This window comes from Lolium rigidum, chromosome 3 (genome assembly GCF_022539505.1).
Source record: "Lolium rigidum isolate FL_2022 chromosome 3, APGP_CSIRO_Lrig_0.1, whole genome shotgun sequence".
NCBI lineage: Eukaryota > Viridiplantae > Streptophyta > Magnoliopsida > Poales > Poaceae > Lolium > Lolium rigidum.
In genome coordinates, this window is record NC_061510.1 from 287389292 (window position 1) to 287417086 (window position 27795).

Below are 27795 nucleotides of genomic sequence, written 5' to 3' on the forward strand. Positions count from 1 at the left end.
GCAGATCACGGTTCATTGTCCTAAAAATATCTGAGCAACTAGATCCATCATGGATTACAACCATCTGGATTAGTCTAAGATGAACACGTAGACACAACTAACTAATATACACATTTGTAACCATGACACTTTCTTTTGTAACCATGACAATTCTAGGAGGAGTGAATAGTAAGGAATTGGTGGTAACGCAGCGTCAACAATAAGGAAGACAAATCATGTTCATTCCATTTTATGAATCAGTATATAAAATATAAAAATATTTATTTAAATATTTTTCATGGTAGGAAAATATCACTGAATCTCAAATATTTTTAATATAGCATGTGCATTTCTAAGAAATTCCGGTAATATTTTTGAAAAATCATACTTAAATTAGTTTTTTATTGTTATTATTGTGATTCTGTAACCAAGCACTGGTAGTGTACTAGTGTTCTTTATTTCCCGTTCGAGGGAGTCCAGCTTCTCTTGCACATGACGAGAGATGTGTGGTGGGGCCAAACAATTAGTTCTTATCACAAATTCTCCCAATCCTTAGGCTGTTGCTTTCTTCCTTGATTTTCTGACCGAGGTTTTGCAGTTAGAAGAACTTTATATCATCTTTTTAGAAAAAGTCAACCAATTAGTACAAAGAGATTTAAAAATTATAAATAGGTCTTTAGACCACCTAGCAAAGAGTACCAGCACTAGAGCCGTCGTCCCAGCTCCTCTCTCACCGGAGCTGGGAAACCCTTATGGTAGTAATACTTGTTGCAGTAGAAACACCGCCTCATTTCCTTGACACTTTTTTTAAAAAGAGAAGGAAACCACTGAGGAGTATATCCTTTTGTCTGAACTACTTGTCTCTACTTGCTATGTATTTGTCTGAAGTTGTGTAATCCCTACCAGTTATATGTTTCATCTCACCGGTGATTTCTGTCTGCAGTGGCCAGGTGCAAACGATAAACTTGACAGAAATAGCAAAGCTGGCAGTTCAGAGTGAAAACAAGGAACGGGCCATGAACATCTCGATGCGTTTAACTATAGAAACAAGCCAACCCACATACTTGTGCTTAATAATAATTGGCACAGTATGAACACCAGCAGCTAGCCAAAAATAATACATCAGAGGCAAAAGTAGCAAGCAAGAGCAGCCACGGTACAATCACTGCTATCACCAGCAGCCACAGCTAGTTTGAACCAAGCGACCTAGCGTCCCGCGTCTCACTGACGGACGAGGCAGCCTTCCGGTATGTGTGAAGAGGCTAGGGGGACAGATGATGAAGATGCGCAAGGAGACTCCTCAGTGGTTTCCTCCTCTTCATCAGATTCAGTGAGGCCAGTGGCCTGAAAGATGCAGTCCTTCACCTCCTCAAATCGCTCCTCCGACAGGGATACCTCAGCAAGAAGCCTCCAGGCCGAAACTTCTGATGCCTCCTCAAAGTCCATCCTCCGTTTCAGAACAATGTGCCCGCTGATCTCCCATACCGCAGGGTTCACCTGAGTGTCCAACAGATCCTGGCTCACTTCACCGAGGGCTTGCTTCTCAGCATAGCACTGCATTTGCAACACAAAAGATTAAGGAACATAATCAGGGAGGGAACATACCATACATTTGGGTGAAACATCCAATACCATTACTCAGTTAATATGCCAGTGGTGGAATTTCATGGAGAGGACCAGTGGCGTAGCCACATTGAGACCTGTGTGGTCAATTGACCACACAGGTTTTTAGCAAATTCTTTGTATGCTAGTATAAAATCATGATAAAATATATTAAAATGAATAAAAATACATGTATTTGACATCACAGATTACAAATGACAACACAGACTTCAAGTTCTGGCTCCGCCACTGGAGAGGACTATGTGATAATTTAAACTACAGAAACTATTATCATGTTTGCAGAAAATCTACCTTGAGAATTCATTTCTTGCTAGATAAATTATGGAGTTATGTGTTCCCATATCAGAAATGTTCATGGTCAAGAGTGAAAGAAAGAAGTGTGTGACTTTGCTGCAGAAATTACCTGAGGGAAGAGGAAGATCCTTCTACCAGAATCAGAGATGAGGACATTGAAAGGAACATTGTTGTCCTGGAGCCAAATGCAAGCGTTGGTAACCACATCAGCCAAATCCTTCAGTGTGTTGCCTCTCTCAAACACCAGCCCTCTCACTGGGAAATTCCTCAGTTTTGACACCTTCACTCCACTCTTCAGCGCAGACTTAGCAAGGGGGATCTTCTTGGTAGGCGCCTTCTCAACAGGAAAAGGCACCGATAAATAGTATGCCTGTAGAGAAAAAGAAAGATCTTTGCGTTATCACCACAACTATTAACTTATGTTTATAGCACAGAAGCTATGAAAGGATCAAGTCTTTGGTTAGAAATTCAGAACAAAACACATTATTTTCTGGCATGATGAAGTACCTGGAAGTGGAGGTGATTGATAGTGGCAAAGGCACCCAAGCTGTTGTAACCAAGTCTAAAGTACGGGCTTGCAGCCTCAGCTGCCATGTGCAGTGCAAGCACAAAGCTTTCATGATCAATTCGCTGAGGCAGACGGTCAAGCACCCGAGGAATGAGAAGCACATGACCATACTCGATAGGGCTCACCTGCAACCCATTAAAAGTACTAGTGTTAGCAATAGAGATACATAATCTGGAATATAAGTAAATTCTGGTTGAGAGATATGTACATTGATTGCAACTACGTTGGGAACATGGTCACTCTCAGTGCTTGGGGCATTTGCAAGGAAATAGCTGTCGTCGCCACCACCATTCTCAAAGCGGAACAAAACCTCCTCCTGGCCAACCTTGGTGAAGTTGAACTTGGCAGAATCGAAAGGGTGGAGCACACAGTCAACACGGAACTCGGTCGGGCGCTTCTTGAGGTGGCGGCCTTCATTGAGCTGTGCAACAAACCCAAGCTCGCCAGGAATCACCTTGGTTTCGCAGGCTGTGACATCATATCGGAATAGGCCTCGGGCCACCCTGTCCTCCCACTAATGAAAACAAAGTCAAAACACAAAGTTTAATAAAGAAACAAGAACTATATAACAGACAACCTAAAATAAAAAGATACTCGATATGAGATGTTTCAATGACTCTTTTCAAGACAATTTTTCTAGTGTTTTCTCCAAGTCAATAATTGTTATGTTTTGAGCAACAGAGCAAACAAAAGCATTATATTCTAAAATCGACCCTAAAAGCTTTTTTTTTGCAATAACCAACTCCTAGTGCTAAGAACGAATAATTAGAAGCAATCATGCTAGAATAGAAGCTCTCTCAAAGATAAAGACAGTGCACTGTCATAGAAAAAAGGCACAAGTTCATCTCAGTAATTTTTTGTTTATTCTCTATTTACCCTGAACCCCAAGTAGAAATGTGATTGTGCTTTTTGTTTCAGGAACCACCTCATTCTAGGATTGGTAGGTTCATCATGGACTCATCTAGTAGTTTTGGTGGGTAGAACATTTCTCATGTTTCCTACTAACCTAATGCTTAAGAGGGATGAGTTGGAAATGAACCAGCTCATTATATTCCTCAAACAATAATCGGTAGCATAAGGTGGCAAAAAATTCTGATAAAGAAAACTAATCATTATAAGCTTGTATTATGTCTACAACAACGGTATAAGGTTTCACTTAAACAGGATGTAAATCATATTCAAATACACCAGATTCAGCTATTTAATTAATCACCTAAATCTAATTACGAAGCAAAGCAAGATAGCTACCAAACTATGAATTTCAACTACCAAAGGAAATCTAAGCATATTTATGAAAATCACGTACGAGAATACAGTCCTAACAATAAAGCCGCAAACCATGAGTTATATTAACAAACTTCTCTGACCTTCCCAAGGAACAAAAAGCTAGCAAAACGCTACTAGACTGATTTTAGCAGAAGAACTATCAAGTATCTGAATTCTTTCATCAGTGAAATTGAGTATGCAAATTTTGCCAGTATTTTCGTTACCTGGGTGAGGAGCAGAGAATTGAGGAAGAAGTCGGTAGGGAGCCCATCCTCCTGAGCAGGCTTCTTTGGGTTGGCCTTAAAAGCGTATAGGGGAAGCTTGGAAGCTGCAAGTGATAAACATATAAAATGCTTGATTAATCAAAGGTGCTTAAACCTGCAACTTTCTGGCAACAGAAATTAAAAGTTTCAGAACTTTGTTGGAGTTGTCTAATAAAAAAATATAAACTTGGATTGGATTCCTGGGACAAGAAAATACGCATGCCAACTATATCTCAGTGTAGGAGAAGAAGCTCATATTTCCAATCATATTAATCAGAGGAAATAAACTAAAGTAAACCTCGAATTAAACTAAGAGCATCTCCACTCGTCTCCCCACAGAGCCCCCCACGGCCACTTTTTTTCATCCGGACGGCGTAAATCGGCCCAGTCGCGCCCCCGGTTCCTCGTTTTCGTCCGGATTTGGCCCTTCATCCATCCGGCGATCCCACGCCATCCCCGGCCCCCCGGGGAGCGCTCGGGGACTCCGGATGGAGCAAAACCAATCGCCCACGCCCACGTGTCTCCTCTTTCGTCCGGATTCCCCGAGCCATCATCTTTTTCCCCGAGAAACGCCGCTTGGGGAGCACACGACTGGGAAACTACTCCTCCCCACGCCAAATCTTCCTCCAATCCGGACGAAAATTTCGCCGGATTTGGACGTGGGGAGCGCCAACGAGTGGGGATGCTCTAATTCAGTTGCAAAACTAGATATGAAATAATGAAAAGTTCCCCAGGCCGGATGGCGCGGATAGGCAGCAATACGCACCAGGCAAGCAGCAGTCGCCGAGGCAGTTCCTGCCGCAGCCCCCGGCTCGTCCTTCCTCCTGGTAGTTGGACAGCACGGTCGGCACCCTCTTAATCGTGAGCTTCACCTCCATCGATCTCCTCCAAAACTTTCTAGCGCGCACGGAATACCGTTAGCGACGACGACCTACTCCTAGCGCGCGAGGGTTACCGCTAGCTAGGGCGCGATCAGGCGAGGAGGCGACCGCCGCCGGCGAGGAAGAGGAGGTCGGAGGGGCTGCCCCCGGCGGAGGGGAGTGCGCCGCGTCCGCCGTGCGGCTCCACCTGCGCAGCGGGGGCGCCGCGCCCGGGCTCTGCCGCGGCAGCCGTGATGCCTGCCCGGAGGGACAACAACCCGGATGGCGCGCGGGGGAGGGGCCGCCGAGCGTCCGGGAAGATTACGGGGGGCTCCTCCAAGGGAGGGGAAGGGAATGGAAGAGGGGGAGCTTCCTTCCCTGCCCGGCTGCCCGCCTTCCTTCCTGGACGACGGCGGACGGAGGGGGACGGCGGCGGGTTTGTTTGTGGCTGGGCTGCGTCGGCGTGGCAGCGGAGGCGAGGGTGGGGGCGGCCTTAAATAGAGGAGCGGGAAGGGAAGGGTTTGTGCGGTGGACGCCGCGGCTGTGTGGCGCTGCTTTCGCCGCCCGCGATCGCGCGGCTGATTTTGCTGCTTGAACCGTCCACCGTTCGACCTCCGCCACAACACCGAGCGCCGCAGCTGACTCGGACATGAACATATGGTCCCGGATCTCGAAAGTAACTCCGATACTGCCTAAAATAATTTGCTTCATTTTTTCTAAATACAAATATATATAACTTTTATATCTTGTACTATTGTGAACCGAGGCATAGCTCGGTGGCTGGGATGGGCTGATACATCCATGCCCGTCCAAGTTTGAGTCTCCGCACTCGTAATTTCGTGTTGTACACATAATCACTTCTAGTAAAAATCACATTGTTTTAGCTTTTTTCCCCTTAAACCCTAACATTTATTTATCTTGTACTTCCCTGTTTTTTTAAAAAAAAGTTCTTAACTTTTTCTAGATGCGATTGTATCTATACTAAAATATGTCTATATATCTCCCTATCTAGACAATATTGAGCCACCTTCATAGGGACGGAAGGACTAATATTTTGTCAATTAGTTCATCTCTTTTGCTACTTCTTGGGTGGAGAACTAGCTTAGTTCGCGGGTCGACAATTGAATAGAGGACGAGATGAAGAGGGAGAGGAGTCTTCGTGGTGACGGTGACGACGTTGTTTACTGCAGGAGAGACTACGACGACGAGGAATGGAACTAGCCATCGGTGAGCAAAAAACTTAAGAAGAGGATGGGTGTGCCGACGCTAGAGAAGATGTCGGGTGATGCCGAACTTCGAGAGATGGTCGGGTGCAGCACGGGACAGTGGGAGGAGGAGCTTGTGTAGAGGAGTGGCGAGGTGTGCAGTAGCATGCCAACCACGGGCGGGAGGCCGACGGTGATTGCGGGAGCACTAGCCAAAGAAGGAGAAGAACATAGCTGGAGCGGCGGTGACCGAGCGCTAGTTTAATTCTCGATCACCCGAGCACTAGTAGGGTGCTTTGTTCATCAGGTGAAAATGTTTGGGCCTTACAAATTTGTTTATAGATACCTGCAAAAGAATTTATATTGTCCTAACTATATTATTTTTATCAAATAATGAAGATTGTAGATAGCAATACATGTAAAAGTTGTCGTCTTAAGATCATCGTAGTTCAACTTTAATTTTTCATTGTTCTAACGACTCGCATATAACGATCAAAACGTTTCAATATTTTCTGAATTTTTAATGTTTTTAGGTTGAATTAAAATCTCCTTCATATTTACAAACCCTGCCATATTCCTACAAGAGGGTGGGGATTTTGAGAAATTTGCCAAAGGCAAGCATATGGTGCAATGGCATCCTACAAGTTTGTTCTAGAATTCAAACAAATGTTAAATCGACTTCAGCGACATATCAATCATACATAGCGTCGACTGATATTGATCGGTCGACTAAGAATTATATGAGCGGGTGTGCTCCATTTATCAGCCGACTAAAAATAACACACATTTTCGAGGCAGAGAGCGAAGCAATAAAAAGTTCCTTTTCAAAGCAAACCCAAGTTAGGACGTGGTGCCTCCTTCTATCTCTGTCAGAAGGTATATTCGCCTTGTATGAGAAGATCAAAGCGCCTTTTGGGAATCTCTCGGGTCAATAATCCGTAGAAAGCCACCAAAACGTGCGTTCAGAAGCACCTCTCGGCAATGCAACCCTACAGGCTGCAGCAGTTCAGCACGCAGAAGAGCGTTCGTCCAAGTATAACGAGAGATGACAAGGCAGCAGACGTGGCAGTTTCTCCAGCTTTCTCTTCGAAGGCACCCATGTGCGGCTGCAATGGCTCTGCCTTGTTTCATCGTTTCGATCGTCACATCCCTTTCTCATCCCATGCCCTGTCGCTGCTAGTTTGCTTGTGAACTGCACGCAGCTGACCAGGGTCACAGGTTCGTGTGGCCGCTGCTCACTGTAGTTTGGTCACACCGACCAGATGCGTCCTTGTCAATGAAAAACACACGGGCTTTGGTTCACAACACAAAGGTTTCTCCAAATAAAAACTAGAAACATGTTTCACCCAAAAAGGCAAACGATGAACAACGATACGTAATACTGGCAATACCAGTATGTCATGAAAGACTGCAAGTTTTTAGGATACACTTGTCCTACCACTAGGCATGTTAAGCAACTTCTGACACCAACACCAACAGGAGTGCTGCCGCTCAATAAAACAGTAAAACAGATGACCGGGAAAAAGAGGGACAACAAGCTCCTATTGTATGGACCATGTACAGTAATGGGTAATTTACATCATCGTTTACTTCGATGCTATTGGGATGTCACAGGACGAGACAACAACCACGCAAACACAACCCTTGCCGCTGCTGCCCCAGGCGACTCCCAGCTTCCATGTCTATAATTTACACTTCGCTCCATGTATGGATCCATCCTCTCCTAGACCCTGCCCAGGCTACCCTCAATCAACTGTCTGTACAGCAATGCAGCTCCAGTTCCAAACCCCAATACACTTAACAGCTTCACCAGTAGCAAACCTCCTAGTTTAACTATTAAGCTCTAACTAGCTAACTGCCGATGACTATACACTTTCTCAACCTTATGAATGGAGAGTGTAAAATAACACGCAAGCACAATGCAGACAATGCTTGTGTTACACAGGAGGACTACTCCCGCATGCGAGATGCAGAACACATTGCCCCGTTACCTGGTTTTTCCACTCATACCAATCATGGTGGGCATAGCACGCTAGATCAGCCCCAGACTGATCTGTTCGTTCCAAGGATTTGCTTGATGACACAAGCAGATAGGTTTCTCAATGAGTCAATTGCTCAGTGCTCCTGGTGTACATCACAAAATCCCATTTAATACTCTCTGGTAGTAGTCATACTGCCGAGTGCGCCACGCATCCATGCTGCTACTGATCAATGAGAGTACCAGAGACACGCATTGCTGCAACCATCATAAGATCATCGTAAGAACCCACTGGAAATGATAGAAACGAAAAACAATTTACTAACCTCTTCAGTGAGGCTCAAGTGGAACCTCTTTCTCAAGTTTAGTATAGTGCGAGTACCACCTTTAAAGCATGGGAAGCCGGAGTCCTGATCAAAGAAATACACATGTAAGATGATTTTTGACATGATGGTTTCTCTCGTTGCCTTGCAAACGAAACAGTTGTACATTTTACATAATTCAGATGAATACCACCACCTGATTACTGAAGTTACAAGATTTACAATATACCAATTTTACAGCATCCCAGATAACTATTTATTGCTCATACAAGATAGCTGCAAGTTTAAATGTAACAGAAAGCACAGCGGCTTCAATGTAGCAGGGCATACTACAAGGCTTTGCAAGGAACCAGAAAGAGAGTTCAGAAATAAATAAGTGAACTTCATAAATCTAATGGAGACTTAGGGTTTGGTGGCCCGAAATTGACTTGGCGATAATGTTGGTAGCTTTGGCTAATAAATAAAATGCATGTGAAAAAGGATATGCTCTAACAATTCATAAAATTGATGAGGCATGTATGCAAGTAAATCTGATTTTCCAGATGAATGTCATCTAGAAAGACGTGAAAACATCTGCAAGTTTTATGTAGACGTTACCTGCAACATTTCCACAAGAAGTATAACACGCTCTGCATGCTTCCGACAAGTAAGAAACCCTTGAATGCATAGCACCTGAAGAACTAAAATTAGTTTACCTATATTGGCCAATAGAATTTAGAGAATCCAGATATAGTCGTAGTATCAGTCAGATACCTTGAAATAGTCAAAGAACTCGCTGGGTGTTCCCTCGGCGTCAGAATCCATCACCTAGCATTGTCCCCAGAACAAACTTAGACTCTATCAAAATACAATGCAAAACCTACATCTAAGATATATATAAGTTACAAGCTTCTATCGTACTTCAAGGAGCTCCCTCGTCAGCTTAAATGGCGCACTCTCAAAATTTACCCCTCCAGGAGAGTTGGAAAGCATGAATCCAAAATCAATATGAATAATATGTCCTTCCTCATCTATCAAGAGATTTCCATTATGACGATCCTTGATCTGCAAATTCAAAAATAAAAGCCTCAGTGGTTAGTACTCCACATTGTGTCAAAAGGAGAGAAGTAGAAGGTTCTTGATCTGAGATTAGTCCCACATAAGGAAAGGAAAAACAGTCATGTGCTTGGAAAAACAAGAACAGCAACGAAGTGTCTTTCATTTCAGAGATATTAAAAGGCAGACGTCCAGTTACTTTCCAAGCATCAGATGCTTGTTGCAACACTTCAGTTGAAACATTGCATTCATTATATGGAAATGATTTGCATTGCAACATTATACATGAATTAACACAGCAGCCATCCAATGGATCAGATTTCCATCTGCTACCACACAATTAAAAGCTTGAGAAGATATTATATTCAGTTGGTGGGCACTGTCACCTTTTATATTCTGTGGGCCACACAAGACATTACAGAAAGCAAGGAGATTACATGTCAAAGTAATGGATTTAATCTAGCAGGGCAACTATCCTTAGGTAGCTAACTGAACAGCACAATACAAGAGGACAGTGATCAGGCTACACCACTTGCTGACTGTATCAGCCAGGATCAGGTGGAAATTGGTATCAAGAAAACTTAAACAGGCCTTAACGTGATGACATAAACTTCTCCTTATTACTAAACAACATGAATGAGTTGTTCCTAAGGATTAATAATAATTACATATTTGGATCTACTTCGCTGATTACTGCTGCACTGGTGGCATATGATAACATTGTAAATTCAAATCGACAGAACATGCCAAGTAGCATTTCTAATTTAAAAATAAACCCAGATTACTAATAAGTACTTGATTTTAGTACCTGAAGCAAGTAGCTCAGTATTGAATATCCTGCCATGCTTTCCACGAAATTCCTCTGTGAATAACAGAAAATATGAAGAGCGAGTTCAATTAAACTGACAGTAGTATGAAGCATGTGTGAGCTCTTTAACCTTGACAATACAATCAAGCTGCGATTTCTTATTGGGATTTCGGAATATTTGAACATGTAGGATATGCTTATGAATCAACTACTGTTACATATGCTGACTTATCATCATGAGATAGCGCTGAGACATGCAATATTGCAATGCCCAAGGCAGGACATTTAATTTAAGATAATGCAACATTTCAGATAAGAACAAATCCCATGGAGTGGACTGTGGATACAAGTTGAGAAGGGCGGTGACGCATCACAAGTAGTCAGTTATAGCCCCCCATTTTCATGCAAGAAGCTAAAGCTATATGGATTTGCACTTATCAAACTGTTCAATTAAAAAATCAATTGTGACTACAAAATGAGGAATAAATTACTAGAATTGTAGTAAGGGAATGGCAAACTGAATTGAAAAATTAACTTGCTGTGCTGATATGATAGTCAAACAAAGTATCATTTCACCTGTGCAAGTTTGAAGTTTGGAGAATTTTCTTCATACTTGGCTACATAATAGTCACGGAGACTCAAGATATTGGGAAACCTACTCTTGATAGAATGAATTGATGCCTGCAGTAACAGAAACAATGCTAGAGCTAAGATCTTTCAGTGTTAAGATACATTCAGAGAACTAACTTGGTAGCAAACATAATTACCGTATCTGGAATAGTCTCAATTAGCGCTGTATATGCAGATGTAACGATAACTTCATAAGGCCGTAACCAAAGTGGTAAGCCAGCTTCTTGATATATATCTGTTGATAGAAAGATTTTTTAAGAACATGAGTGAGTTGAATACATCCTAATGGAAATAACACATTCTTTAGGAAAATTGATTAATATAATTCCTTTGGAATCCAGAACATAAGAAATGCAATAGATAGTACTCCCTCCGTTAGGGATTATAAGGCCCGAGAGCTTTTTGAAAATGTTAAGAATTATAAGGCCTATCTCATTTATTAGCCTTTCTCATCCAATACATGCCCTCCTTTTTCTCTCTCTTCTACCATGCATGCAAAACTATTGGTCCATGCACTAATTAATGAGAGAAGTAATGGGCTTTCTTGGTCTTAGCAAATTGGCCCTCAGGCCTTATAATCCCTAAGGCTGGCTATAGTGGGTAGTATCATATAGTAGTATCATGTATATGATACTTTTCTATGATACTAGATTCATAATGTATAGTATCATAGACTAGTATTATAGTTTTGCTATATTAATTGATTTGTAGAATCCCAATACAAATTTGTGTACAAGATTTATTTGATACTAACTTTTCTCGTGATGTGCGCTATGATACAGTATCTACCTATGATACTCTAATCTCCTCTCTCATCCATAATTACCTACCACATCAGCATTTTTGGTGGGGCTAAGATGCATGATACTAGCCATGATACTAGCACTATGGCTAGCCTAACAGAGGGAGTACATGAGAAAAGTAATTGCTCATTCCAGTAAAATCTTAACACTGTAGAGTACATGAGAAAAGTAATTGCTCATTCCAGTAAAATCTTAACACTGTAGACACACCACAAGATGTTAACATTACGACAAAATACAAAAGCATTGATGATACCACTTTGGAGCGTCAATCATTTGCAAGAGATCATACTATATTTTATGGAAAAAATCATTTGTGCACCTATTTGAGTAATAACAAAATCCATTTGTGTTGTGTGATTCCTTGAATATGTTTTTTTGTATATATTCCCTTCCAGTGGACTTTATATCATGATTAAGGATGTTGAACTAGCATATACTTCAGCAAATAGCATAATTACATGCTGCATGTCTGACATGTGCATGCTTCAGGTCTGACATATACGGTGGTATAATTGACTAAATGAAACAGAATCTAAGCATAAAAACCACAACAATCAATGCAGCTGACGATCTTGAGCAAAAAAAGGACAACCGTCAAAATAAGGATAAAAACTGATTAGCAATTACTATCATGATGCCATTTTAGTTGTTTTACACTTTACCATAAAAGTGTGCAACAAGCTGTACAGCTAAGTGCTCCTGGCGGCAATCATCCCCACTCTTGACAATAATCTGCAATAGGTGGAAGTGTTTCAGAAGAATGGCAATAACTCAGGACATATCAGAGTAAGATATCCTACAAGGCACAATCTGTTAGAGTACGTCATGGGCATGGGCCCGTTAGTCTTAGGGTTTGCTTAGGGGTCAAGTAAGCCTTGCTTGGGAGTCAAGTAAACCTCTCTATATATGGAGAGGAGATGTATCAATCTAATCAAGCAAGAATTAAGAAGGAAATCCCTTCCCTCTTGCCCGGCCGTGGGCAAAAGACCCCCGGCCGGCCTTCTCGCGCCCTTGCAGCGCTCTCTCTCCCTCCCAAACCCTAGCAGCCACATAACACTTGGTATCAGGTTTCCCGGGTTCGATCATGTCCAGCCCTCCACCAAGTTCTTCCCACCCGCCGCCGCTGCACTCCGACGTCCCCGCCGTTCTCTCGCCGGCGGAGATCACCGCAGCCCTCCGCGATCTCGCCACCGCGGTCCAGGAGATCCACCTCTACTTGGCCGGCCCCTATGGGCCGCCGCCAGCAGCGGCACCAGCCGCCACCACCGGGCCGCTGCTCCTGCCGTGGCATCCGCCGCATCTGGCGGTTTCCGCCGCGGTCGCTGCCACCACCCCGCCCTGGTTGACGTGGCCGTCCCAGCCCCTCGCGGGCCCCGTCGCGGCCGTGGCCCTGCAGCAGCAACAGCAGCAGCTGCCGCCGCCACCAACGCCGCTGCTGCAGCTGCTGTCCTCACCGACGTTGTCCCTGCCGTTCGGTGGGAAGCTGCAACAGCAGCAGCAGCTACCGTCGCCACCAACACCGCAGCAGCGGCTGCTGCCGCCACCGACGCCGTCCCTGCCTTTCGGCGGTGTGGGAGCGACCTTGGCCCCGGGCTCTACATCGACACCGCCCGGGATGCCCTTCCACCAGGTCCGTTTCCCTCCGTCGCCGTCACCGCTCCGGCTTGGATCGCTATCCGCCACGTGTCGGCGGCGGCGAGGCTGCAGCTGCCGCGCGCGGCCTCCTAGTGCGTCGGCGTGTGCGGGAGATGCGTGATCTGCAGCTCCTCCAAGTTGCGCTTCGTTGCGCAACGGACCTCGATCTCGTCCGCTGCGTCGGGGATCTTGGGCGTGCGGTTTCCCCCACGGGCGACGGACATGCTGTTTTTCCCGCGGGCAGCGACCTCAAAGTCTGCACCATCGACAATCATCCGGCGGGGAGAAGGCATGGTGTCACCGACAGGAGCGCACCGCGTAGCACCACTGCATTCCGCCGCCGGCCGCCGCACGGGCTCCTTTTGTCCCGCTGGTTTCCATGGGATCCAGGTGGCTGTACAGATGCACGTCCGACGAGCGGATGGTGTCCACTTTATGTTTAGGGGTCAACAATAAAACGTCCCAGTCTATTTCAGGTTGAGAGTAATAAAACAAGCCGAGATGTAAAAGGCTCGTTTTTAGGTGTTAGGTTTGTGTTGCATCGAGTCTTGGTTTGTTTAGGTTGCAGCTCGAGGACGAGCTGCATGTCCAGGTGGGGTGTAGTGTTAGAGTACGTCATGGGCATGGGCCCGTTAGTCTTAGGGTTTGCTTAGGGGTCAAGTAAGCCTTGCTTGGGAGTCAAGTAAACCTCTCTATATATGGAGAGGAGATGTATCAATCTAATCAAGCAAGAATTAAGAAGGAAATCCCTTCCCTCTTGCCCGGCCGTGGGCAAAAGACCCCCGGCCGGCCTTCTCGCGCCCTTGCAGCGCTCTCTCTCCCTCCCAAACCCTAGCAGCCACATAACACAATCAGTCAAATCTCAAGCATGACAACAATCATGAGCAGAGTTGAAACAATACTCATAACTACCTATAGTTCTACCATTAGTTCCTTCAGGTTAGGGAATAAAGATTAGACCAGCCGATTTAACAAACATATCAGTTTATCCAACTTTATACTTATTTAATGATAGAAGTTAGTTGAGGCCTCAAATTAGTTATAGCTTCAACTGTAAATGTCAGTCGCAGAGATAAGCAGAAGAGCTCATACCACACAAAGTTAATTGTAAACCTTCATATTATTATAAACAAATAATAGACCAAACAAGTAACCAATACTTTTCTTGCTATGATCCCCAAAAGTGACTTTCTGAACATTCAGTTACAACAACAACAACACCAAAGCCTTTTTCCCAAGCAAGTTGGGATAGGCTAGAATTCTGAACATTCAGTTAAACCGTAAAATAATCATAAACGCATTAATACAGGTTCTCTCCTAATCCTGTTTGGACTGGTGAAGCTTATTAAAAGGCAGAAAGTTATGCTGAAAATTAGAAGTGCAGAGTGTCCATCTCAGCCAGAGGGGTAAGGCTTGTATTCAAAAATAAGGTAATCTTCAGAAAAATGACATTCAGGAGACTGAATTTAAATAATCTAAAAAACAAATCTCATGAGGCTAGTATATGCAATAATATTGTAATGTGTCAATAATCCAATAGCAGAACAGCTGTGCAACGTGTGGCTTACAGAACGCAAATCCCAGCCAGGTAATTTTCCATGAACAGAAGAGCGTTGTATTCTCTCTTTCTTGACAGTCCAAAGTTCACCAGCCAAAGCATCAGTCGGTTTAGGATCTCCACCATCAGCCGCCTATTGGAAAATTGAGTTACTAGCTTAAGGAAGATGTCCAAAAAGAAGAGATGGTAGAGGGAAAAATATCGTGAATCACCTTAGGATCTAAATTTTGACTGCTTTGACCAACTCCTTTCAGTGGAAGACCAGGTGGAGCTTCTCCTTTTAATGCTGCAGCCTAGTCAAGGAAACCAATTCAACAAACAGTAGTACAAAAGGTCCCTTAAAATCACTTTGTATTGTGCATTGAGTCTAGTACTTTCTACTCTCAATTATCTAAACAACAAGTCTCGAAATTAATTGTTTAAATATTTAGAAGACTGCAAAGCTCAAAAACGAAAACAGCAAAGTGGAAATGGAATACAAGAGATATTTAGCAATGACACGAGAGCTAAAAACAATTTCATGTGTGAGTCGCACCTTGACTTCCTCCATTGCAATAGTACTTGGAACACGGCGATGGTCCTTCTTACGTATCGGTTCATTGTCATCTACATCTTCCATGTTAACTCCTGGAACTGCAGACAGAGTAACCTTTACCCACTCGATAGGCTGATCAACAACAGCCTGGGAATCTCCCGATAGATCACGTGACTCTATCGTAGCTTGCCGTGTCCTACGCCCCGACTCAGACATTGCAATGCTTCTTGAGTGGCCAATTTTCTCGATAGAGAAACTAACATTTACGAACTTCACTTTAGCCTCCCGTAGTTGAGACATGGCTTGGTCAATAACCTGAGAGGTAGAGTTCAGCATTCTGTCTGTTTCATAATTTTGTGGTTCATGTCGACTCCACAAAGGATATGCCCATGGCGGCGGCTTTGGCAACTGAACATCTCCATGAGCCAACGGTATCCCACCTTTTGATAGTTTGTTCGCATCTAAGGACCCTTTGGAGTGACTAGAATAACAGAACAAAAGATGCTATCAGAATGATATCTAAATGAACCTCCAATACAAATAAAGTGACAAATGCCGTTAGCTTTACTATTAAACAATCTTTTGGTACAATCTCAACTGTGGAATCTGATCAGTTTAGACTACTATATAGAGACTGAGCAGGTTTGATGCTAAAATGTAACCAAATCCACAGACCTTGGTGTTTCTGCTTTCAAAACTTCAACACATATAAGATACGGAGCTTTCTCCCTAGAATTCAGAAGAACAGATTCATCCTCAGGTATATGAACCACTCGATATATGCCCTTCCCCATTGGAAAGCATACTCCTGTGCAAAGAAAGAACAAAGGAAAAAAGAGCCTCAGCACTTCTGCTTTGCAATATCAATGGAGCCTCAGCACTTTATTTGCTCGTTCCCCGTTTCCGCGGGTTGTAACTGTTAAACCTATGCTCTCCTTCTTTTCAATGAAATGAAACGCAAAGGCTTTTTGCGTTTTCTCGAAAAGAAAATAGCTTCATGTTCCGTTGGTTTAATTTGCACCAATATTGTATAGTAAAGGAAGGACCACAGAAAAGGCAGATTCAAATCACGTTATAACAATACATACTTTTCATTACACAGGGACATTGCTTGATGTAGTATGTCGCTGCCTATATTTCAATATTGTGTGTTTTAGCAGGTTTGACAGATTTAGCAAATACATACAACAATACCACACACAAAATACAAAACGATGATTACTCATGCACCAAAAATGCAAGAGAACAAGTCAACTCGATAGAATATGCAGATGATATATTAACATACTTTATCATTGATTGTCCTTTCAAACCTACTAACAGTGAATGACAAGACTACAGAAACACAAGTACACAACTGCAGCAAATAATTATGTACAAAGAATGGTGACCATAACTAAAACTGCAGCCAGAAAACCAATAGAAAAGTAAAGGGAAGTCCATATGTGATATCTCATGTAGCTTCCAACTGAATATTAAAATATAATCTCAAAGGGGGCGAAGCACCGAAATTTTGATGTTGAAAAGGTTAGGATAGATATATTTAAGAAAAATACAGTAACCTACGAGACAAATATCTCAAATAAGATAGCAGAAATCACCTCCATTTTTCTCACTGGAAGCAATATGTGAATTGATCTCTGTAAGTGACTGGCACAGAAAAGAACCAACAAGGGATAAGTTAGAATGCAAAGAAAGGAAACTGTAACAGTTGTAACATGAAGAATAAAAAAGATAGCTGAAGGGCAGCCTAATGTACTAGGTTTACCTCTCGCAAGGCAATCTTACGATCTTCCACGGGAAATATGTCGACAAGACCATAAGATGTATCACACAGTGATTGAACAAGCTCCAACGAAGCGTAGTAAGAGCCTTTTCGAAGCTCTGCTATCACATTGTTTGGTAAAGGTGGTTTTCCACTTTGTCTGTCACTGTTTCCTATGGAGTCAGGGTGTTTCTGAAACACATATACTGCAGTTAGTAAGGCAAGCATACTTGCAAAAGGATGGTAATAATAATTTCAAAATATGTACAAACACCATAATCATAGTTCTAGGACGCAGCAAACAAAAGCACCTCAAACCAACTTTATTTATATCACAGCCGCTATGGATGGAGGAATTGAATAAATGTAAGAAATCCACAACCAAGCTCCACTATACTGAACAAAAGAGAGTTGTAAATTAACCTACTAATGGAAAATGTATAATATTTATGACAACTAGCAATACAATGGCACCTTACACCAAGAAGTAATAAACATATCTTTGTGCAGTCAGAAGCAGTGATTACTCAATATGATGATGCATAATATGAGACAAGAATGGTTAAGAGTAGTTGTCTTGCCTCTTTCAATAGTTTTGAGCCAAGAATCTCAGAGTCTTCTTTATCACGGAACAAACGCTTAAAAAAGCTCTCTGATCCTGGGCTACCCTCAGAAATGCCGTTAGGCTGACTACCTTCTACATGCCCACTCTTAGCATCCTCCGGGTGCACTCGGAACAACCTGCGGAATGACAAGAACTCTGAATTTTCCTCCTCCTCGATACCACTGGTGCTCTTACCATCATCAACATTTTTATCAAGCCCTTCGATTCTCCTGTCGTCGTGTTTGTCCTTAAATAGTTTCCGGAAGAAATTCTCCTTATCACCTTCCTCACACTTATCATCCTCGTTCCTGTCATGAGCAGCTCCCTTCTTTTCTTCATTCTTATCCTTGAAAATTCTGCGGAAGAAACTATCATCCTCTATGCTCTTATTGCCTTTGTCATCGTCCTCTTTCTTGCTGCTAGGAGTGGTGCCTTCCTTTTTCTCATCATTCTTCTCCTTAAAAAGTTGGCGGAAAAAGCCATCCTTCTTGTCATCTTCAGCGTTCACACCAACCTTTTCCCGATCATCATTTTGCTTCATACTGCCACCATCTTTCCGCTCTTCATTCTTGTCTTTGAACATCTTGCGGAAGAAGCCTTCTTTATCATCATCCTCCAAACTCTTACCCTCATCCCCATGCTTTGCTGGCGTGCTTTCTCTCCTCTCATCATTCTTATCCTTGAACATCTTGCGAAAGAAGCCCTCCTTCTCGTCATCGTCGCCGGGTCTGTCCTCCTTGTCACGGAAGAATCGCTTCAACAAACCATCGGAGCTAGGCGTGAGCTCCACGTCCTCGTCCTTGCTGTCCCTAAGCAACCTACGGAAGAAACCATCCTTATCCCCTTCGTCCTCGTCATTCTCCTTGCTATCCTTGAGCAACCTTTTAAAGAATCCTTCCTTGTCTCCATCATAATCTTCCTTGTCTTTGCTGTCTCTGAGCAGCCTCTTGAAGAAGCCATCCTTATCCTGCTCCTCGTCCTTCTCAATGGAGCGCCTAAAGAAGACCTTGGGCCCAAAGCTCAATCTCCTGAGCAGCTTGTTGTCCTCGGATGACGGTGTGACAGGCTGCTTCCCAGCGTCGTCGGCGTTGGCAGCCACATTGGTCCCGCTTGCAGGTGGGCTTAGGCCGAGAGAGGGCGAGGAGGCGAGGGACATGAGCCGCTGCTTCGAGGAGCGTATCCTGCTGAGCATGGGATTGGCGCGCGGGCTGGCGACAGGGGACAGCGGCGCAGGCCGGACCAGCGGCGGCCACTCGCCCTGCACGGTTGCCGCAGCCTGGCACTGCTCCTGCACCTTGTCAACCCCATCCAGGTCGTCGGTCTCCTCCAGCTCGAGCTCGGCAGCCAGGATCCAGTGCACCTTGAGGGCGATGCGCATGGACTTGGCGCAGGTGTCGATGACGAATCGGTCGAGGGAGGGGCTGGGCTTGTGCACGAGCATGTAGCAGACCTGGAAGAGGTAGGCCTCGAGTCCCGCGAGCGGGAGCGTGTACATGCGGTTGCAGAGGTAGTCGCGCACCCCGGCGTGGTCGTGCTTGTAGAGGTAGCTGACGGCGATCCACTCGCAGAAGAAGGCGGAGTCGAAGAAGCGGACGAGCCAGCCGCTGCTCCCCACGGGCGGGGTGGCGTCCCCGGCGGCGGCGGCGGTGATCTCCCGCGGCGACTCCTCGGGCCCGAAGCTGAGGCCCCGCAGCCCGAGAAGCCGCACCATGGCTGCTGGCTGCGGGCGGCTCGTTCGCGCGCCCCTCGGAGTCGGAGTCGGAGTCGGAGACCAGCCGTCACTGACGTCCTCCGCCAGTCGCCGCCACCATCGCAGTTCGATCCAGAGCCTCAACGGCTTACCAAATCTCAATCCACAGCTCGGTCGGGGCTGTACCCCCAATCCAAACCCTAGCTGGCCTCCGGGCGGACGCTGCGATCGCGCAGCTCGGTGGGAAGAGCTGCAAACCCTAGCTCTTCCGGGATCGAAGGCGGGCGGCAGGAGATCTTGGAATTTGGGGGGTCAATTGGGAGCGTGGCGAGGGATCTTGGAATTGGGGAGGACTCCGGGGGTGGGGGTGGTTGATTCGATTTGAAATGTCGCAGCGTTTTCGTCGCTGTCTCTGGGGACTCTGGTTTGAATTTTCTTTTTCTTTTCTTTCTTTCGGTTTTCTTCTCCGGCGTGGTGGCGAGGGTGTGGAATGGGGATGCGGAGAGGCCGGAGCAGGTGGGGGCGGCGATGGCCGCGTGCCAATCCTCTGCGCTGTTGTCACTTTGTTGCACAGCCTGTGCCCTTCTCTTAGGCTGGTCATAGTGCATAGTATCATATACTAGTATCATGCATACTAGATTTAGATGTGCGCCTTGGCGCACGACCCCGTGAAACTCATGTATAGATATGAAAATGATACTAATCTTTTAAGGATTTACAAAAATAGCAAATCATAGTAAATTACAAACATTTATATACACTCAGGAAAATATAGTATAGCAATTTATAGTTATTGACCCTGCTGAGAGGCTAAGAGCAAATAAAGCAAGGAAGTGACGCCAAAATCAGCGTCGACATACATAGTGCGTTATCGCATCATGGTATTTAAAAGTGACGACACAAAGGCAATGTAAATCTAGTTAGACTTATATCAACACCACTGAAAATGAAAAGATAAATTAACCAATAGTCAATATGATGATAGAACAAAGAAAATGTAAATCTAATTAGGGCTTGCATCACTTAGAGTGAACACCACCACAAATAAAAAGATAAATTAACAAAATAAAGAAACGAAAAAAGTTGAAGATTAACTCAAGTTCAATACAATAAAGATGCACTCATATACCTTGGTGTTACATTTAATTAAGAGAAGTAATCATTTCTCATTTTCTCCAAATGTTTTTTACATGCATGTTTAAGCCTAACTCCTAGATCTTCCAAGTTAGAAAGTAGATTGTTCCAATAGTCTTGGTAGGAAAAGCTCTGTTTTTTTCCTTTCTCCCTATCGAGAGCTCCTCCACCTCTTTTGAGAGTTACCCGCCGCCCCAGTGTTCATGAATGATTGTGACACCGGGATCCTCTAGACCCACCCTTTAAGAAAAAGATTGTTCCAAATTGCATCGACGTGTTTTCGTTCACCGGAACAGATATTGAACACTTTTCCAAGGAATGAAGACGTGGGTCTCACAACAACAAAAACCTTCCCCTAGCAAGCTTACTTGTGGTCTTGTTCACGCAACAAGCACACCTTCCCCTAGCAAGCTTACTTGTGGTCTTGTTCACGCAACAAGCACTTAGGGCTTCTCCAATGGGGCGACGCATTTTGGACGCCAAAATATCCACGTGCGTTCGTTTGCAACGGTCTAATGGTCGAAATCGACCACGCGTCCGTTTGCGTCGGGGTGCCGCCAAGGGCACGATGCATTTTTTTTTTTACTTTTTTCAACATAAAACATAATTTAAATTGTGAATAAAGGAAAATAAAAAATATAAACTAAAAGGCACATGTAATGCATGCGCCTACTCCTCCTCTTCGTCGAGCACGACGAACTCCGGTATCTGCCACAGCCACTTGGCTACCGGTGGAACATACGCCGGTGCCGCCAGCGGTGGAGGTGGAGCAGCCCACGGATTGAACGCATGTGCCACCGGCTGTGGATGTGGAGGTGGAGCAGCCCACGGATTGAACGCCGATGGTGGAGGTCGAGCAGCCCACGGGCTGAACGACGGAGGTGGAGGTGGCGGTTGCGGGGCCGAGTTCTACAGCGCCCGTTGTAGGGCCTCTTTCCTCCGTGAGGTCCGGCGACATGATGTTGGTGGCGTAACGGGGCAGCGGCGGATGCACCGGTTGGTCCACCTACGACACGAGGAAACCGAGCTTCTCGATCTCCTCGTCGGTTATCGTCGGCGAGAGGTCGAACTGGCGGCCCTCCGCGTTGGCCGCCTGCCGTTTGTGGAAGATGCATGTGAAAAGGTCATCTGACTCGTCCTTGGCTTCCTCGTTGTGGTAGGCCAGCGCGTCGTAGTCATCGTCATGTGGAGACGGCTGCAGTTTACGACGACGAGGCGGCGATGGCCTTTTTGGTGCCGCTGTCGGACGCCTCGGAGTCGTGCTTCTTCTTCCCCATGGCGGTGCGGCTGCGTGCGGTGGTAGGGTGGGAGCGGGGGTGTCGGTGGTGTGGCGATGGCAGGGACGATGTCGTTCGACTTTTAAAGGCCGGGCGCGCGCGGGACACGATATCATTGATGGCGGCGTAGAAGTCCAGCCGCCGCCCGCCAGTGCGCGTGCAGAAGAGGAAGCCGTGGCATTGATGATGAAGGCTATGAGGCAGACGCGGAAGTGATGACCCGAAGCGGTTACCATGAAAGCGATGCGCTCGGTACAACCCTATGACTCGCTGTCAGGCGGGTTCGTTAGAAAAGCGAGCGGTCACTTGGCACGTCCGCGTAACGTCCACCGTGACACATCCAAGACGTAAATATGCGCCGCGTTTGCGTCTCCGCCGGAGACCCGATCATTATGCGTCGGCACTGGACCTGGCTCGTGAAACATTTTAGGACCACGCGGAGGCAAAATAGATTCGTCCATTATCGAGAACGACAAACACGGCCGCGTACAGTAGGTAATCTCGTGCCTAGCCTAGGTGTCTACACGTCGAAGGAAATGACACGAACCTGACCGAACACATCGTTCTTCACGCCAAAGAAATCATTACCTAACACCACAATCCTCGGCCCCCAAGCTCGTTCACCTCCTTGATCGATTGGTGCCAACATCTCATCAGGCACGCTAGTGATTGCTTCCGCGGCAGGAAGCGATGGGGCGACGAGGAGGAGGGCGGTGAGGCGGCTGAACTTCGGGGGGTCGTGGGACGACAAGGAGGAGGCGGCGGCGGAGATCGGGAGGGTGGCGTGCTCCAAGAGAGGACGAAGCAGGTGCTCTGGAGATCGGTGTCGTACTGACGCTCTGTCCATGCTTGTGAACTCGCAGGGAGGGTGGAGGAGGCGCGCGGACGGCCGCGGTCGGAGCGCTGCTCGAGCTCGCCAGAGGAATGCACAGGTCAGTGACTGATTCATACCTTAGCTTAATTAGTTGATGCTGCTGCTGTGAGTGAACTCTCGATGTAGTGATCAAATGTGTGCACGCACTTAGCTATGTTCGCTGCGCACGGAAGTGATGTGGTCCAGCTTGCTTCCTTCATCGGAGTGAAATTCAAGCTGACCGGAATACTGAAATTGATAAACAAGCCTGTAAAAAGATCCCTTCACCATGGCATGCAAAAGTATTTTCTGAAGAATTCCTGAAATTTTCTGTTCGTTTCAGAAGGCACTTCTAGAAAAAGAAAGATTCCAGAAGAATTTCTAAATATGCACAATGTATTTTCCAGCTTTCCAGCTTTTCAACTTTTGGCTTTTTTTTATATCCTCTTGGGTTAGTTAAGCTTGTACAAAATGTCTCCTACTACACTACAACACGATTCTAGTATCATTATTGGTTGGTGTTAGGCAGGCAGGCCACATCGTTAGTACAGTATTCAGTTATCGGGTTACATTGGTGTACCTATTGAGCACTGAAACAAATGCGCAATTTGAAAGAAAGCTAAATATACTGAATGTATACTATTAATCTGAGGGCACACTTGTAGCACTCTACAATACTCACAAGTACAAGAACAGATTGTCGGCCACCAACATAAGACCCTTTTGAGACCCTTTTGGGTGTTTAAGTACATCCCATATAGCACATGCCAAGAGATTGGACTCTAAACCAAATGAATAAATCAGATATATGTATATCCAAGAAAATTCAAATTTGCTACCAAATGTATAACCCGTATACTGGATGAATTACATTACAAATCGCACAAATGTAGTCAAATGCAAGCGATGACCAGATAATACATCTTCCAAAATCAGGAACTACATAATAAAGTGATAAAGCAAAAAAGAGCAAGTAATGGATCGGACATTCAATTTTCAACCTAAGAATGGGTGCCATCAAACTTCTTCATGTTTCTCTCCAATTTAATTACACCACTCATCACATGAAGCATTTTATCTCTGAAGAAAGGAACAATAGTGCAAGACATAAGATACATATTTTATAAAGGAAGACAGTGTAAATTGTAACTGAAGTAACACCCAAACCTTTCTAATAGTTCTTATTTAGGGCAAAGCTAATGAGAATATGGTACATCTAATTCCGGGCACTACATTACTACAACAGAATATAACTAACAATACCTTTCTTTTTTGATACCCTACAAATCTGCATTGCATTAAGCGTTAAAAATATATACTCATTACCAGTTCTAGGAAAGTTGGTGTAAAAGCAGTTTCACAAAATATGATTGTAACTAAGAGGGTGTTCATAACAGCTTTATCAATAGTCATTGTCAATAGCTATTTCAGGATACAGAAGTAAACCAATGCGAAGAGATATCCATGGACATTCTTTTATTTTGTGATCGGAAGTTAAATTTATTTGGGCAAACAAAGAAATAACATGGGCACATGACCATACTATTTCAGTTCGACAAACCATTGGTGAAGCAAAAGATAAATAATTTAGGACTTCCTTAGACAATTCATAAGACAATATAACCTGTACTTCTAGAATCTTCAGCCGCTGCAAATTCTGTAGTTGGGAGGAATTGTGTCGCTCCTTCAATGCCACAGAAGTAAATGAAAGTCAGTTTAAAAAGCAAGATGTTACCCAAATCACTTCATTGCTGCAAGTTCATCACAACATCATAACCTGTAAATTTATAGGAACCAAGAATCCATGTTGAAACATATAAAACATCAAGAGGGGTGCATCTGAGAGGACAATTAACTTACAAATTCAAGCTGAGTTGTGAGCATTCTTCCAGGAGCGGTCCGTGGTCGTAGGCATTTACACAAAAGCTTCCGTACACAGCTGCAACTTCACAACGAAGGGGCAATTGCTGCAGATCGAGGTTGGAGTCGAAAGAGATGTTCAAGGAAGGATGTGGGGGAAAAAGCACAACCAATAAGTATTGTGGCCTGCAACCTTCATGGCGACCCATGTCCTCCACTCCGTGTCCGGATGCCGCGATCAAGATTCCTCTCGGTCCTATCCCGTGTTATTTTTTTCGAGGGCTCTCCTATCCCGTGTAAGTTGACGCGATGGTAGGCCGCCAGCCACCGGCTTGGCTTGACGTCCCCATCCGTTTGTGTGGCCACAGCTAAGCATCTCCTCTCGGTGCGGCTTGATGGGGACGACAACGCCGCACGGGCAGCAGGCGGTGCTGCTTCCGGTGAGGACGACGACGCAATATCGGGGGTTATGTTGACAAATAACATAACACAGGAAAATATTTTTTAAATTTTTTTGCTCGATATTGTTTTCCATATAGGTAAATATAGTTGAGTAACTCAACTTTGGAGCTAATCATGTGCAGTACGATATAAGGCTGCCGCCAATTTATCCATGTTTTGTATCAACATCCACGTCACAGAAGGATACAAAAAAGATATAGACATATGAGGGTGTATGGTAAAAAATATGCAAGGAGTGCTCAAGTACCGTTGGAATTTCTTTATAACAATGATAAGGAAACAATACACATGAATCTACATTTAAATGGTTCGAATTGAAAAATTAGACATGCTACACTACATCATTTTTTATTGTCCTTCAACCTGGACCTCCTTCCCTAACTGCAAATTCTTATTATTTTTATCATCACAACACTAAATTATAAGATGCAGATTTTTTTAGAAAATGGTGAAACCATACATCTTATTTGGTTGAGGACTTCATTTCTCCCGACCTTCAGTTTCTTCTTGGTATCCAAAAATCTCTCAAACTAAGGTGCATATACACCTGCAGCCGATTGCCAAGAAATACATACTCATCTAAATTCCTCTTTGCAAACCTGCAACATGACAAGACACTTACATAAATCATATAGTAAATCTGAATCTAACAAAAGAAAAGGGGTTAATGAAGTAGCTTGGGTAAACTATTAGCTCCAGATTTGTTGTCCAAGTCCCAAGCACGTACCACAAAAACTAAACTAAATCATGCCCACAATGGACCAAGAAATAACCCTATATCTTCCTTTGGTTCACAAATTGGGGTAACCTGAGTAAAGCACACAGGGTCTCAGCTACGTACAGGCCCTGCCAGGGCAAGCTTCTACCGGTTGTTGGTACGACATGGGCGCCAAATTTTTAGGATGTTGTTTCTAAGATATTCGGTCTCCCGCGGGGGTAAACAGTCTTGTATGTAGCTTTGACCCTGACATGGGTGCCAAATGCCCAGTATGAATATAAGATATAATTGTCATGAACGATGAAAATAGATCAATTAAGAATTTTCCGCTTAGAAACAATGTTTCTAGTATTTATGAAATTAGATGAAGCATTACTTTATCTGTCAAATAATTGGAAGCTTCAACTAAAAATATGCAGCAGCCATGAAACACAGTATACAATAAAACTAATAACTCAAGAGCGAAGCAGTGATTTGTACCCTTTCTAGCAAACATGCATGTATTGCAAAAGGTAGTTCTTTTTTAGTCTTCATCACCGAGATTAAACCAACTGTACACATCAGAAATTAATGATAAGAAATTGATTGACGATAATGAGTTATAGAGAAAATAGAGATTCAATGTGGCATGCAAGGCAAAGCCAAAGCCAAAGCCAAAGACTGGACTTTCCCAAACCATAGAAACATTAATGAAAAAAGGCATGTGATATCTTGTTTTAGGGAAAATACAGTCCCAACCCTCAATGAGCTACACAGGAAACCTCTCCAATTATGATGCCAAAGTAACAAAAAAATAAGCTGCAAGCCCGCAACCCGACAGCATCGAAATGGGAAAAACATATAGGAGAATTATAAGACTATTTTGATTTATCGTAGATGGTATTACAGCAGAAACATGCAATTCATTTGTATATAAAAATTAGATGCATCAGGAAAATGGTAAAATAGTACACTCGTGGTCATTCAAATGAACAAAATAATGGTGAACTCGAACTCCATACCAAAGACAAGTAGGAACTATAGGCAGTAAGAACCACTTTTGCATTCCAATCATCCTAAATTTATTTTAAATGATACATATTTGCTAAATTTAGCAAAGAATAAATCCAGCAAAGAAAACAAAGACCTCTTGGAGTGCTTTGCAATACTCAAATAGAGCAGAATGCCTCGTAGCTATTTTAGACTTCGCCTACAACTCGCAGAGCACACCGAATTTAGTTAATTTGGTAGAGATATATAAAATAATATACCAATGCAAGAACATCGCAATGGCCTCGTTGAGCCACTCACATCACCATAACATTTCAATACTTTAGAGAAGGTGACCGACTCTGTAATGGAAACAGAGATTCCGGTGGAGCTTGCTTGCAGGTGCCCCGTAATGATCAAGAAGGTAAGTAAGAAATTACGGTTTTCAAAATTAAGCACTGACTTGTCATTTTGTATAACTCAAATTATCATCGTTGAAGCTATTCATCAAGAAAATCAACCAATAAAGGGTGATAATTAGCAGATATTTAGAAGCATTGCGAAGTTTAATGATGTAACTTCACTTCAATCCTCCCTCACAGCTACGAAAGTGCACATCATATGTCATTAATCACTCTCTTAAATCTTACACAATTAGACTTCAGTGTAAGAAAAATGTACTTCCAATCCACAACAGTGGTAGTAGGCAAAGATTAATAGGTAGACCAGAAAGATATAATCTACCTTGCTGCAACCACAAATAAATCAGGAATAAAAATAGACATACCCCATGGTGTCAGGTGATATATGTATTGTTGGTTAAAAAGCCTCTCCAGCTTGATGGTCAATTCCATCAACACACACAGCATATCATTATGCCTGTAGGATGATATAACTAAATATTGTTCTTCTATAAAAAAAACTATGGAAGCTTACCATCGAATTCTTTTGTGCATGCCTTGAGAAGTATATTAACAAACTTACTCCCTAATATGTATCTCCATCTCCGTGATTTATAATAAAAAGGATGAAAAAATACTCGAAATGTCAATGTTTTCATGAAAAAATAGCGAACACTTCAAGTGGAGGAGGATCTC

The 27795-nt window shown here is 44.0% G+C and overlaps 2 protein-coding genes and 2 long non-coding RNA genes across 6 annotated transcripts; all 4 read right to left on the reverse strand.

Annotated features, from left to right (window-relative positions):
- Positions 1 to 991: 991 nt before the first annotated feature.
- On the reverse strand, positions 992 to 4871 carry LOC124696633 (GDP-L-galactose phosphorylase 2-like). The gene is made up of 7 exons (XM_047229337.1): positions 4756 to 4871; positions 4181 to 4193; positions 3955 to 4083; positions 2673 to 2978; positions 2404 to 2589; positions 2006 to 2266; positions 992 to 1533 (listed from the first exon to the last, which is right to left on the reverse strand). Exons 1-7 carry the CDS (start codon positions 4869 to 4871, stop codon positions 1201 to 1203), a joined length of 1344 nt encoding a protein of 447 aa, XP_047085293.1. The 3' UTR covers positions 992 to 1200.
- A 2536-nt stretch (positions 4872 to 7407) lies between these two features.
- Positions 7408 to 19449, reverse strand: LOC124703527 (phosphatidylinositol 4-kinase beta 2-like). Its single transcript, XM_047235739.1, has 16 exons — positions 17713 to 19449; positions 17135 to 17323; positions 16968 to 17016; positions 16042 to 16174; positions 15367 to 15847; positions 15044 to 15124; positions 14842 to 14964; positions 12301 to 12370; positions 10970 to 11067; positions 10779 to 10883; positions 10203 to 10256; positions 9260 to 9403; positions 9113 to 9166; positions 8957 to 9031; positions 8363 to 8446; positions 7408 to 8294 (listed from the first exon to the last, which is right to left on the reverse strand). The coding sequence occupies exons 1-16, from the start codon at positions 19444 to 19446 to the stop codon at positions 8193 to 8195; spliced, it is 3576 nt and encodes a 1191-aa protein (XP_047091695.1). The 5' UTR covers positions 19447 to 19449; the 3' UTR covers positions 7408 to 8192.
- Positions 19450 to 23464: 4015 nt separating this feature from the next.
- LOC124699621 lies at positions 23465 to 24589 on the reverse strand. Of its 2 annotated transcripts, XR_007001452.1 has the most exons (3): positions 24550 to 24589; positions 24314 to 24373; positions 23465 to 23769 (listed from the first exon to the last, which is right to left on the reverse strand). It is a non-coding gene; the product is annotated as an uncharacterized LOC124699621 (long non-coding RNA). The 2 variants fall into 2 exon arrangements; XR_007001451.1 differs by having other exon boundaries at positions 24314 to 24583.
- Positions 24590 to 25244: 655 nt separating this feature from the next.
- LOC124699622 lies at positions 25245 to 26897 on the reverse strand. 2 transcript variants are annotated; one of them, XR_007001454.1, is made up of 3 exons: positions 26856 to 26897; positions 26210 to 26280; positions 25245 to 25610 (listed from the first exon to the last, which is right to left on the reverse strand). It is a non-coding gene; the product is annotated as an uncharacterized LOC124699622 (long non-coding RNA). The 2 variants fall into 2 exon arrangements; XR_007001453.1 differs by lacking the exon at positions 26856 to 26897 and having other exon boundaries at positions 26210 to 26427.
- Positions 26898 to 27795: the final 898 nt, after the last annotated feature.

Coding starts and splice junctions, on each gene's coding strand:
- LOC124703527 (XM_047235739.1), bottom strand. CDS start 19,446: ATGGTGCGGCTTCTCGGGCTGCGGGGCCTCAGCTTCGGGCCCGAGGAG. Junction 16,175..16,967: donor TTCCAGTGAGAAAAATGGAG/GTGATTTCTGCT, acceptor TTCTTTGCACAG/GAGTATGCTTTCCAATGGGG. Junction 14,965..15,043: donor GTCAAAATTTAGATCCTAAG/GTGATTCACGAT, acceptor ATTTTCCAATAG/GCGGCTGATGGTGGAGATCC.
- LOC124696633 (XM_047229337.1), bottom strand. CDS start 4,871: ATGGAGGTGAAGCTCACGATTAAGAGGGTGCCGACCGTGCTGTCCAAC. Junction 2,590..2,672: donor CCAACGTAGTTGCAATCAAT/GTACATATCTCT, acceptor AATGGGTTGCAG/GTGAGCCCTATCGAGTATGG. Junction 1,534..2,005: donor GGATCTTCCTCTTCCCTCAG/GTAATTTCTGCA, acceptor TTGCAAATGCAG/TGCTATGCTGAGAAGCAAGC.